Source organism: Oryzias latipes, chromosome 17 (genome assembly GCF_002234675.1).
Source record: "Oryzias latipes chromosome 17, ASM223467v1".
NCBI lineage: Eukaryota > Metazoa > Chordata > Actinopteri > Beloniformes > Adrianichthyidae > Oryzias > Oryzias latipes.
This window is the reverse complement of record NC_019875.2, coordinates 25,189,835-25,202,904: the sequence shown is the minus strand read 5'-3', so window position 1 is coordinate 25,202,904 and position 13,070 is coordinate 25,189,835. Positions and strand designations below refer to the sequence as shown.

Sequence of the window (13,070 nt, the reverse complement as noted above, 5' to 3'; positions counted from 1 at the left end):
CTCTTGAAAGTTTTTTTTTTTTTTTTTTTTTTGCCATTCTGAAAACGCCGAACAAATTTAGAGCCTATAAACTCACAATGTGAAGAGTAGACGTTCACAAAAGAAGATCTGTCGTTAAAGAATTTCCCAAAAAAGTTGTGTATTCTTGCAGCTGACAACAAACGAGTCCTAACGAACAACATGGGTAAACGGAGGATCACATGTTTCGGTTCAGAGTGAGGTCGCGCTGAGCATGTGGATGGAAAAGGATGTGGAATGTGGGTTCAAAAATTCCACATCACATTTCTGAAAATACTGTTTCCTTCCTTATTTTTTTTACAGACACGTGCCTTGAAAGCGCGTATATTAAACCCACTCAACACATATATCGTTGGTGTTTTTGAAGGAGGGGGTCTGACAAATGTCTTTTCTATCCCTCCCCACCACCTGTTCATAGCTTTTGTTGGAGGGGTCAGCACTGGGAGGAGACTTTCACAAAGCTGCCTTCACCAGCCTGTTTTGCTTTCAGCAGTCTGGGTATAGGATTTCCAAGAAATAACTTGCAAACGTGCAGTTGTTGCCTCACTAACTTTTTTCAATTCAATTTTATTTAAGTTGCTCAAAATCACAACAACAGTTGTCTCAATGGGTTTCGTTTTTAAATTTATTACTTCCATTTAAGAAGTAGTTGATTTTTCTTTTATTTCCAGACTTTTGTATTCCTTTTTTTATGTTTATAAACCTAACTAAAATCCAAAGCTCGTTTCTTTCCCATTTCTGGTAAAATGCTCTCCATAACACCCTTTTAGCCGGAGCACTTCACGCTCCAATTTAAGAATTTCCTGCAGGGAATCATAATATTAGCTATAAACAGAAGGCACAGCAGATCAACATAGCAGTTATTTTTAGCACTCTCTATTTTCTGAACAAATCTGTAATCTAATATTTCATGTTGTGTCTGCAGCAAAGGATTGTGGTTAGAATAATCAGCAAGAATGTTTCCGATACTGAAATTCACAACTTAAAATCCCTATAAAACTTGTAAGGAATGTATAGAATAGGTTTGGGGGGGTTGACCTTTAAATATTACCAGTAAAACATATTACATGAAGGCCATTCTCTCCCACGAGCTGAACCAAAGTACCACTGCAAATTGCTAAACTCATGAGGGAATATGAAAAACACGGCAGCTCATCATTCTCACACCAAACTGAAAGGTTAAAAAATATTTTATTACAACACTACAGACAGATATTACGCTAAATGAAATACAGGGGAGGAAGAGGTAGTTAGAACAAGTGTTGACACTTCTACAATATTTTCCCCTGAGAATTACAAATGACAGCCGCTACCTACCACCAAGAACGTGTAACATTCTCTGGTTAAGAACATTCTTTTCACATGAAAAGCTTTGTCCTTGTTGTAATCACAATAATTTGGCCCGTCACATTAGATATAAATCAGTTTTAGATTCACACAAAAAAAGACTCATTTTAGTAGTAAACATACAGTGTGTAACAGTTCTATTAACACGAGGGGAATAAAGTTACTTTAAGACAACAAAGTTTGCTCATGGATACCATAAGGTTAGTCACTAAAATGTATTTTTGCAGGAAAGATATTATTGGAGCTATATTTGAACTCCGAAGCAACCTTTGGAGTTGCAAGTTAACAATTGTTAGCTGACAAATTAGCTGCAGTTGTCTCGGTTACAGGCCTCTCTTTAGATTTTATATTTCTTCTTTCCACTTTCGCTGATCACACATATGTGCTAAAAAAGAAAGAAAGAAAAGAGTTAAAGCAAAATTTTACAATATGCTCACAAATGAGAACTGGGCCGAGTGAAGCTACGTTCACACCAGGCATGTGACACGTGTTCAAGACCACCTTAGACGAGGGTTCTAGAATACACATATGGCCCGTGGTGATCACACTGGAAACGCGTGGTTTGTCTGTAGGGCCCAAAAAAAGTCGTAAAAACTTGCGTAGCTACGCGTGAACATGAAAGATTTGAATGCAGCAACCCGAAATGAGCATTTACATAGACTTTTCACTGAAAGTGTGTTGCTAACGGCGGTGCGAACAAAGCTCGACTGTGAAGACACCCATAGAAAATAGTTTACTTCCAGCTACAACCAAATGAAGTCAACCCAGTCGCCATCTTTTCGTGATATGGACGCCTCCATGATAGAGCCAGATATCGACAGTAAGCAGAGATTGGTCCAAGTTGGTAACAACATTTCTATGGCAACCACTCTCGGCAATCAGGAGTAAGCTTGTTGTGAACGCCATACCCCTACAACTTGAAAGTGTGCCCGGGAGAATCTGTTAATTAAACACTTCAAACTTTTGACAAAACATCACATAGTTATTGAGGCATCTGATTGGTCAGTTTATACCTTGACTAACATTTTCTAACTAAATGTTAGAAAATGTTTTCTTGACTAACATCACTCCTGTGTTTCGCTCCATTGGCTCCCAGTTGATTCCAGAATCAAGTTCAAGGTCCTCCTGTTAACCTATAAGGCCTTACATGGAATGGCCCCGTCCTATATTAAGGACCTCATAGTCCCTTACCACCCAAACAGAACACTTCGCTCGCAAAATGCAGGACTGCTTGTGGTTCCTAGAATTAGTAAAAGTACGGTTGGAGGTAGAGCGTTTAGTCACCAAGCCCCTGTCTTATGGAATAAACTCCCAGCTCATGTAAGAGAGGCCGACTCAGTTTCTACATTCAAAGTTAGACTGAAAACATTCCTATTTGGACAGGCTTATTGTCAGACTAGTTAGTATTCAGAGATTATTTAACTTAATGTTAATTTGTTTAAATTAAACTTAATAATAACTATTTCTTTTAAAAGGCTGCTAGAAGTTGAAGCTGGGGTAACTATGGTGCACTGGGGTTCTGTCCTCTTTCCTGTTTTTACTTCTACCCTTCCTCTCCTCTATTCTTGATCATAATTTATCATTTAGTTCTCCATGCCTCTGTTTGGTGCAGTGCGATTCATGTATTGTCCCTCTTTTCCTCTCCCCTCCTGGGGAGTGGGAGTGCTTCCAGACTCCAGTTGGCTCATCCGTGCTCCAGTTCCTGACCGTTTACCTCGCCTTTGCTCCTGCTCCTACACCTGGCTGTGGATCCTGCCTCTGGCTCATCTCTGGCTCGTCTCTGCTCTGTACCTGACCGAGTACCTCGTCTCTGCTCCTGCTCCTACACCTGGCTGTGGTTCCTGTCTCCGGCTCGACTCGCGCCTTTGACTGTCCCCACAACCACGGCTGGATGAAGCTCGTCTGCTGGACTTTTATATATGTAGTTGTAGATTTAGATAAGTTAATTCTTCTCTAAGATTTCTGGTAAATCGCCTGTCCGTCCTGGGGGAGGATCCCTCCTTCATGCGGGCACCCCTGAGGTTTCTTCGTTTTTTCCGGAATCCGGTTTTTTTGGGAGTTTTTCCTTACCGCGAAGGGGGGTCTAAGGGCAGGGATGCCAGTATAGCTTAGTCAGTTTGTTAGTTCATTTTAGTATTTTTCTATTGAACTCTTTGTATTCGTGATCCTTTTGATTTCATGTTTTACTTCGAAGCCCATCGAGACGACTGTTGTTGTGATTTTGGGCTATACAAATAAAATTGAATTGAATTGAATTGAATTTTCTACAGAAAAGAATATTATAAGAAAATTTGATTAACAACAACAGGGCAAAAATGGTTATTCTAACAAATAGAATGGCTTAGAAATGTTTATTTCTCAATAGAAGTCTATTGGATTTTGGCTTCTTGGAACCAGCAGGCACTTCCTGTTTGGAACGCCAAGAGGGGGGGGGGGGGGGGGGGTTGTGTCACTCAGTCCAGTTCTCACATGGTCTTAACAGACAGCCATTCGGATTTCTTCCTTTACACCCAGCCATTGTTGTCTGACTTACATTGAGGTCTCTGAAATACTCATTATAGTCCAAGGCATAGCCAACCACAAAACGATTGGGTATCTCAAAGCCGACATCTGAAACAATAGCATGACAAAGATGAGCATTATTTCAGAATTTTTCCAAGGTGACTCATTTCAACAACTGTGTCACATGTGAACAAAAAAGTGACTCATATATAAAGAGCTGGTAGATACACACAGTCAGGAACACAGGTTGGGCTGAGCTGCACTCTCTTTACCAGTAACCTGAGGAAACAAAAGCAGATATTATTGAAAGCCTCTTTTTTGGGGGTGTGGATTGATGGAGCAGAATTTTTCTTTATAAAGTGATGCGTCAACAGCTCGAGGTAATTGGTTCTGTCTGTATGTTTCTGACATAAAGATAAAATGATTTATAATAAAGGCTGATTTTGTTGTGAAAATGTTACCCAGCTATTTTGATCATTTTGGGCCTGAAAGACTCCACGTGCTTCAGGAGGGTCTTCATCGTCTTTCCGGTGCCCACAATGCCCTGTGGTAGCGGAAACGGAGCCATGATTTATAAAGCTATTTTTAAATGAAACAGAAACATTTACCCTACAACACTTAGAGCGTTAACAATTCACAAAAAGTTCATCACCTAAAAGATAAATTCTTTAAAAACATTAAGATGTAAACCAAACGTTTACCAATAATTTTGTAGCAAAAAAAGCTGCATTAGACAGAGAGAAAAAGAGTAAAATAAATATAACTACAATACTCAATGGAAGAGCAAATAACCCTCAATAATTGGGAGTAATGGATACTGGATTTGCCATTATTTGACCACTACCATTATGTATTTAAACTTGGAGTGTTGCAACATAGAAACTTATGTTTTAATAGTAAAAATTACAATAATCCTTTAAAATGCGTTCAATTTAAGAGCAGTATACCATGTAGTTAAATAAAACATCATTTTACTTTATGAACTGTTTTTATGGCCACTTTCAACAGAATAGGAGCCATACCTTTTTAAAATGAATGTCGGTCACACGTTGGACCTAAATTTGCATGAATACATGCACACAAGGAACACGGAAATTCAAACTTTACTTTTATCTGAACTTTGCTTGTCTGTCCTTGATAGAGATGTGTTGTTTTTTGGCAGGCGGAGAGGAAAAAGCCAGTCACGTCCTATTTTGTGTTCCACTGTCTAAACAGCAGGTGACGCAATCAAAAAGAACACTTATGTATTTTAATATAATGATATGAAAACTTTGATGTAAAAGCTAGTCATTTATTTCAGCCTGACAATTTAGAGATTAAAGATTCAAGTTGTAGTTTTCAGGATTCTACTTATAAACCTAAAACAAAGATCTTTTCATTGATTAGTGAAAAAAATCAGCTTGAGCTAACAACGAACCTTTCACAGAGAGAAGAGCAATGACTAATGGCTACTTCTAAGCTGTCTCATAAAGAAGTCAGTGTTTACACAAAGGAATTGTCACGAATGACGTTTCTCCAGTGCTCCCATTCTCAGCATTAGACTTGTTTCCTCTGCTAACAGGACAAAGTCAGGGATCCTTTCTGAAAGTAGGTCTGACAATTAAAAAAGGTTTATTTTGTTTAACTCCGATCCAATAAGAGGAACAATAACTTTAAATGACTGCTTTGGAGCTGGATAACAAGCATAAATAGGTTTGGAGAAGGAAAAGCGAGACTCACCTCCACAATCAAGACGTTCTTATGCGAACATGTTCAGGAGAGAAGAAAGAGAAAGACATGCCATTATTCTTGATTGAAAACATGTAACAATCTCTTATCTGAAAGGATCTAACATCCATTTTAAATGCTGATTACTCATCACAGACCATTTATGTCATGCAGAATGACATTAAATCTAAGCTCTTATGATACTTCTTACTCTGGAGATGCCTAAACACAAAATGCAACCACATCCAAAGACTTTTAATGACCTGTAATACTGAGGCTTTTCTTACTTTTGTGCCATATAAGAGAGTTGAACTAAAACAAGAATGCAGGAGAGAAACTGTAGCTTCGCCCAGACAGGAAATCTGTGCAGAGCTGCTTTGAATGTCCCACTGGCATAGCTGAAATTCTGCAAACGTCTGTCTTATTAACTGAAGACAGCTGGACATTTCGAGTCAGTGCGTTAACCTCTCTTTAGCTTATAGTGGGGTCAAGATGAAAACTAAATCTCTAAAACCAAGTCTACAATAAATTCCTCCACAATTTTGTGTTTTACTTTTCTTTTTTTCACACGTATAATACCGAAAACCCTTAAATATGGACTAATATTCTATATGCACTTTTAGTAAAGAAAATAAAAAAAAGGACAAATCAGTACTTTAATCAAGGGCAGTAATGTGTTTGCTGTGACATGTTTAACTTTTTACCAGCACCTTTTATAGTTTTAACTGGCCACTAACATCAGCTGTGTATCACTGGAAGATCCAGGATTTCACAAACACACCTGACATTCTGAGGAGAAGGCACACGGCAGGGACTCAAACAGATGACTTCGTGTTTCAGGTGCTGGTGTTCAGCTACAGCATCAACTGCTGAGCTCAACAAAAATGTATCTTAACTACCTACTCCGATTAAAATGGTGTTTGTGTTTTTAACATGCTCTTGTGGCATTTTTCTGATGACATATATTAAGAAAATTAAGCTCAAAATTGCATCCACTTTATTCAAATTGAATCGGTTAGTTCAAAAGGGGCCCAGGTCCAAGAGGTTTGTTTTTCCGGGAAATGATTTTAATTGCATAGCTTAAAGGGAGGCTACACCAAATGATTAATACTTTACCCAGATTTAGCACCAGTTAGCTTACAAATGCTATAACATGAAGCCTCACCACAAATGCTATAATATGAAGCCTCACCTCACCTTTATCATTTTAGAGGACTAGCAAACTCAAGTCTCTGGACTTGGGCCCTTCTTGAATTACACAGTGGTGCTGCCATATTGGATAACTAGTGCTGCCATCTGTGGGATGAAGCAAAACCCATGCAAGAGAGGCCCAAGTCCAGGAATTTGGCACTTGATGCATTTTAAATGTCAAGCATAGTCAATACATTACGGACTTGGGACTTTTGTGCACATAATCAGATAGCTTTTCCCTTGAAGACCATAGAACATATAATATCTCTATTTTGAAAAATTGTAGACTTGGGCCCCTTTGAACTAACTGATTCAATTTTTGTGAATTTAAAAGCAAATGGGGAAAAAAAGAGCTTAATTGTGATGCAGAAAATATGCTGGGCGGGTCACAAGCTCCCTGTTCGAGCTCTCAGCAAAGGGGAAGGGGGGCGGGGTTGCTCCGTGCCAACGGTCCTGACGTGAATATTTTAAGACTTTCTGCCGCTCTGTTGAAAATGTGTCCCAGATAAGAAAAGGACACCGTTTTTTGGTCTCTTAGTCATAAAAATACAACTGGAAACACTTTTAAAGTAGCTCAAAAGATGCTTGGAGAGGGTCTTTTTGAAACTGGAGTTTTTACTCTTTGCTTTGGTTGAAAATACCAAGGCAAAGTTTTTTTAGCACTCATATCAGCAGAGGAAATGTTTTGAACCCAACTACACATACAACAAAAGGTTCAGTTTTTTTTTGGTTCATGTAAAGCAGAAGTGGGAGCTGAAACCAAACTAAATAAGCAGAAAATATGTGTAAAACCACTGATTCAGCTGACACAATACATTGATAAATAAACCCCTGGTTGTAAGAAAACAACACAATCCTGTGTAAACAAAGACCTAATATCTGTCTTAGGATAATTGGTAAGCTGGACACCATTTGAGCCATTTTATTTTATTTTTTGGCTTTCTTTAAGCTAAGTATTAAAAAGAAACCAGACAAACATGAGTTTCTTTGACAGATTGTTTAGCTTTCTGGAGTTCTAAGACAAAGTTTGCCAAGACTGGAAAGTCCACTTCACAGTTAAAATGAAACCAAAACTGAATCAGACCTGATATTGACTTATTTTCTCAGATCTTTCAGGATGGACGTTAGCAAAAAATAAAAAAAATGAGGAAAGCAGAAAAGCCTTTTGTGTTTTCTCAGTGGTGTTTTCAAGACATTTTCTCAGGAAAAAGTTAAAACTGTTTGACTCATACTGCATTTCAGTTTTTTCCCCACATCAAATCTATAAATACACAGAGCTACAACAGGCTTGTACTTGAACTCTGAGTTAAAAAAAAAAATAGGGAAGTGTAAATCTATCCTTTTTAGTCGAGAGTCGGTGGCACGCTGCTGCATTTTAAGGGTCTAAACCAAATTAATATTCCGAATTCAAAACTAAAATATGTATGATAAATTAGAAAAAAAATATTTGGAAGACAACAATAACTGAAGTGCAGTTTTGGGTATATTTGATGCACTACAATTACATTGTTATAAGTTAATGTCAAAATGACATATAAATCAGATAAATTGATGCTGTAAAAAATTTTATTTTTTCACTTTCATCAGAGTCTAAAATGACATTTAACATGTGTTTCTAAGTCTTCCTTTGAGGAACTGCAGGATAACATGAAAAGCAAAAGAAAAACGTTCTATAATTCAGTCAAATTCCACATATGATAATGCAGTTTTTCAAGTTCATCTGATGATCAGACTTATCACCCTGCAGTGTTTCAACGGCACACTTGTGGAGATAATGCCCTCTTGCTTAGTGCTTAGTAAACAGCCAGCTCTTATAGACGCAGACTCTGGTTACATGATAACAAGACAAGCAGCAAAAGTGCAGCACGCTCCCTGCTGTGGCCCGCTTCATCCGCCATCCACTGACTGATAAACTGGAATGAAGCTATAAATAATGCCATTAGTGCAGATGGTAAGCGGGTACTGCTGTTAGAGCAGCCTCTGAAATTAGCTTTTTTCTACAGGTTAGAGGACGTGGCAGATTGTAGAGAAGACTGCCCTCTAGAGGCGGAAGTGTCAGCTCATACACAGCCGGGATCTCTGGCTATGTGTTACTGTGGAGCTCATGGCAGTCTGCTTCAAACAAAAGTTATATATCTTTAGATTTATATATAGAAAAAAATACCTTCCCAGATAAAAAAGACAGATCTTCTGCTCCGAGAATGTGAAGATCTTCAGTTGACTGGTCATTCTGGGAAGAAAAACATGTTTATTTCAGGAAGTGTTGCAATACCATCAGCAAGATAAAAAGAAAAAGACAACAAATGCCTTTGTATACTTAAAAAAATGTTACATCTAAAATCTTATGTAATACTGTTTCCTCCACCACAGGAAAACAACTCATTCAAGGTCAAAATGTATAAAAATATCCCTGTAGTATCTATAACACTACAGTCATCTGGCTAGGTCATGGGATTCACAGTCACCATGGATGATAACCACATGCGTGAAAAGCGGCAGGCCACTCCCACACATTTTTAACCCATGATCATTGGATGTCAACATCATCACTTCCTGCCCTGCAGCAGGATGAAAGCTCACCAGGTAACTCTTCAGGCGGATGAAGTGAACTCTCATGGGAATTGTGTGGTCGGAGTTGCAGCTGAGAGCTTTGATCCTGTCCACCAGGTCGGCGCAGAACTGGTAACCTCCTTTCAGCACGCACAGAACCACAATGTCATGGTCGCCCAGGTCATCCATGATGTTCCGAGCCAGGCGCTCCGTCCTTGAAACGACACAACAAAGAGGCTCTGCAGCAGGAGTTCCCAAAGCTGTCCAGGTTATTTCATAAAAATGTGACATCAAATGGCTTTAGAGCCTTTTAAAAAGGTTTTTTGTTTTTCAAATTCCAATTTCTTTTGTATTTTTTCATGAGCGCCAGGAAAAAAAAATCTATTTTTTTAACACATTTTTGCACTTTATGAAGTAGTGTACATCACAAGAGTTTATGTAATTAGGTTTATGCAGGCAGAACAAAGAAATCTATGGGAAGACAGATTGTGAGAGGGGAAAAATAATCCAATCCATTTTTAGGAACTGAGACCATTTTGTTTCATAACCATTTCCTCTTTAGATATTTTATTGTTTAAGAAGACATAATGGAGACATAATGATTCCATTAATAAAGAGTTTCACTAAAGTTCCTAATAGTAATAAATTTACTTGTTTTGTTGTACATTTCCTCATTATTGCAAAGTGTTTTTTACAAAATGTGACACGTTTGAAAAAAAAAACCTCATCTGTAGCAGTTAAGATTAGGTTTGTGCATGGCAGACAAATTAAACATTAGCATCTCTTGAATTTTGTTTGACATACTTTGATTTCTATAGTATTTCATTTGTCACACAAATAAGTTAAAGATATTTGGTAGATTGTAATTTCTGTTAACAAAAAATAGTATTTTTAAGTCTAATACAAGTAGTCTATTCTAAAAGTGGTACTTATATATTTTAATTATTGTGTGATTAAAATTTTCAAATTTAGTCTGTAAAGTATTCAGTTAGTATACTTTCTACACACTCAACATTATACTTGATATACTTATACACAAGTATACTTCATAAAATAGACCTCAAGTGTACGTTTTTTTTTTACCTTTTGCAAAGGTTTATAGCTAAAATGAGGATGGAGTGGTGAAAAGTGAGGAATCTAAACTAAAACTACTTTTTAATAGCAGTTTTTATTTTAGAAATTGTAAACTAATGTAATTAGGATTTTTTTAATAACTTCCTCTACCTTTAAGGTTTACTTTTCTTTCCCAATCCTGAATTCTAGCAGGTTATTTCTAAACAAAGTGAGTAAGCTTTTACTTTTAACAGATTTCTTTGTTTTAAAAGCCTAAAAACGTTAAAGTTCCCCTCTGATCCCCTTTTGATCTATTTTCAAAGTGTTCCCTTGTTTTTTTTAAAATCATAAATAAAAAAAAACGTCTTTTGTTATCTAGGACATAGTTTCTGCAGAGCAGCAGTAGTTCATGTGAAGTTTACTTCTGAGTGACCACTGGCACAAAGCAGGCCTACCCTTTTCCCACCATCCCTTTTGTTTACACTCTCTCCCACTGGCTTACAGCCCCTCACAACCCCATCCTAACATTTTCAGTCCAACAGAAATGCAGAGCACTATTGCAGCCGTGCAGTTTTTGTACCAGATTCCAGCTCAGACAAGGAGAACAAAGACGTGCATGGATCTATTTGTCTTCAAGTGGATGCTTTAGAATGGAGCAGAAGTATGTGAGCTTGTGGCTTGCTGTCATAGGCCCTACGTCACACCTACAAGCTTTTTACAACTGCATTTTTGTTTGCTCCTGATACACAATGATTTGAATAAAGAAATACTCAGAAATGCAATTTTAAGCTTACATCTTCCGTCAGGAGAAAAATGCTGTTGAACATGTTAAAAACACTTTTTTTTTTTTTTGGAGTGGTTGTTTAAACTGTTGGAAAAACAGTTTATTTCTTTTGGAATTGGTGTCACATTAGGAACATGCATGTGTGGAATGAGGAGCAGGGCTGTTCCCTTCAAATCATATGTGAAAACTTGTCTGGCAGTGCCATCCCACACATGCATGTTCATTTTAAATGCTGCCCTATGGAAAAAGAAAATCTACAACAGTTTAAGGATTATTGTAAAGGTGATCTACATAAAACAAACTTTACTTTTGGTGCATTTTACTACACAGGAATTAGATGGCATCCTATAAAATCTTTGGAAGACACATGGAGCTATGATGTAACCTCACAGAAGGCCAAACATCTGGGAGGTCATCTGACAGGCCTCCAGAGTTTTGTACCTATCCATGATGACGCCATGCGGAATGATGACGCAGTCCAAGTCTCCGTAGTAGTGCGCTGGGTAGCTGAAGAGGTCCAGGCTGTAACCTGGCCAGTCGTCGTGAATCTGAGAGGAAACGCAGCAGAAAGCATTAGATCTTCAGTCTGCATCTTTGCAAGTTTACTGTATTTTTAGTTTTTTAAAGGTGCAAACTTCTACAGTCTACACGTGGCGCCACCCCCTGCAAAACTGCGCAAACGCGTTCATTCACTTCTTCGTTTCCTCTCGTTAAATTACCACAATGCCCTCGCTTTTGCTCTCGGCCCGGACAGAAACTTCAGCCATTTTGAAGAAGAAGAAAAAAAACCCGCTCTCGTTTCAACCAAAGTGCTGCGAGTCTGTGCGGAGGGGTTTGACCTGGTCGGGAGGAGGATCTGCGCGGGGGAATGTGGAGCACTATTGTGAAACCATCCGGGAGTCCCTGCCCCTCTGCAGTGTCACATGCGGCCACCAGGGGCGCTGTGACACCACAATTCCTCAGAATGGAGCGGCCGAGTCAAGAGAACACGCTTTCTTATCTTAACACAATAAAAACATTTCTTTCTTAAAAGACCCCAAAAACAAACAGTTACTGCACTAAATTCTTATCACCTAATTTTTAAAATGTGCCCCTGTTATTATTATTTGAATGCCATGTTAACATTGTTTTCATCATGTCTGCAAACAGTTTTTTTTCAATCTGCTTCTTAATTTTTTAGTATTTAATATTAATTTAAACACGTAAAAGAATCTGTTGTTTTTAAACAAATACAACTATAGAATCATCTTTGAGCAGGTTTGATGCTCTTAATTTGACATAAGTCTTCAAAATTCTTCCCTAATATTGGAAATTTTGAATATAAAATTCTATCTATCTATCTATATAGATTCAATATAGATAGATAGACTTTACTCATCCCACAATGGGGAAATTCTCTTATCTTCAGCAGCAAAAAAAAGACATTCAGGAATTCAAACAACCAAAAAAAGGTGGTGTTCACAGAGGATAGTGACCTTCAGAAAAAATATATATATATATATATATATATATTTATATATTTATATTTATATATGTTGTCCCTTCTTTTTACTTTTTAGTAGGATTTACACTTGTATGTAAACTAAAAATATTTACATCAGCATGTAAAAAGAAGGACTATACAAAAATGTTCCCGTTGTACAGAAGATGTAAAATAGTACATTTATGCTTTATTGCCTAGATCTAAATAAATCTTAAAAATTAATTCAAATCTGGCTCCTTAAGTAAAAATAATTGTGTATTTCTTCAGACAAGGCAAGGCAAGTTTATTTGTATAGCACAATTCATACCCAAAGTAATTCAAGGTGATTCACAAAACAGAAAAATACATTAATATCACAATACATCATAGAAATCATCAACGTAAAATTTACTTTAAAAGAAAAGAAAAAAAAATAGAAAATTGATTTAAAAAGAG

At 37.4% G+C, this 13,070-nt stretch overlaps 1 protein-coding gene across 1 annotated transcript; it reads right to left on the bottom strand.

Moving 5' to 3' along the window:
* Positions 1 to 1,190: 1,190 nt before the first annotated feature.
* Positions 1,191 to 12,079, bottom strand: LOC101160352 (phosphoribosyltransferase domain-containing protein 1). The gene is made up of 9 exons (XM_004079262.3): positions 11,872 to 12,079; positions 11,594 to 11,700; positions 9,346 to 9,529; positions 8,930 to 8,995; positions 5,587 to 5,604; positions 4,329 to 4,411; positions 4,100 to 4,146; positions 3,899 to 3,975; positions 1,191 to 1,750 (listed from the first exon to the last, which is right to left on the bottom strand). Exons 1-9 carry the CDS (start codon positions 11,917 to 11,919, stop codon positions 1,703 to 1,705), a joined length of 678 nt encoding a protein of 225 aa, XP_004079310.1. The 5' UTR covers positions 11,920 to 12,079; the 3' UTR covers positions 1,191 to 1,702.
* Between the last annotated feature and the right edge of the window lie 991 nt (positions 12,080 to 13,070).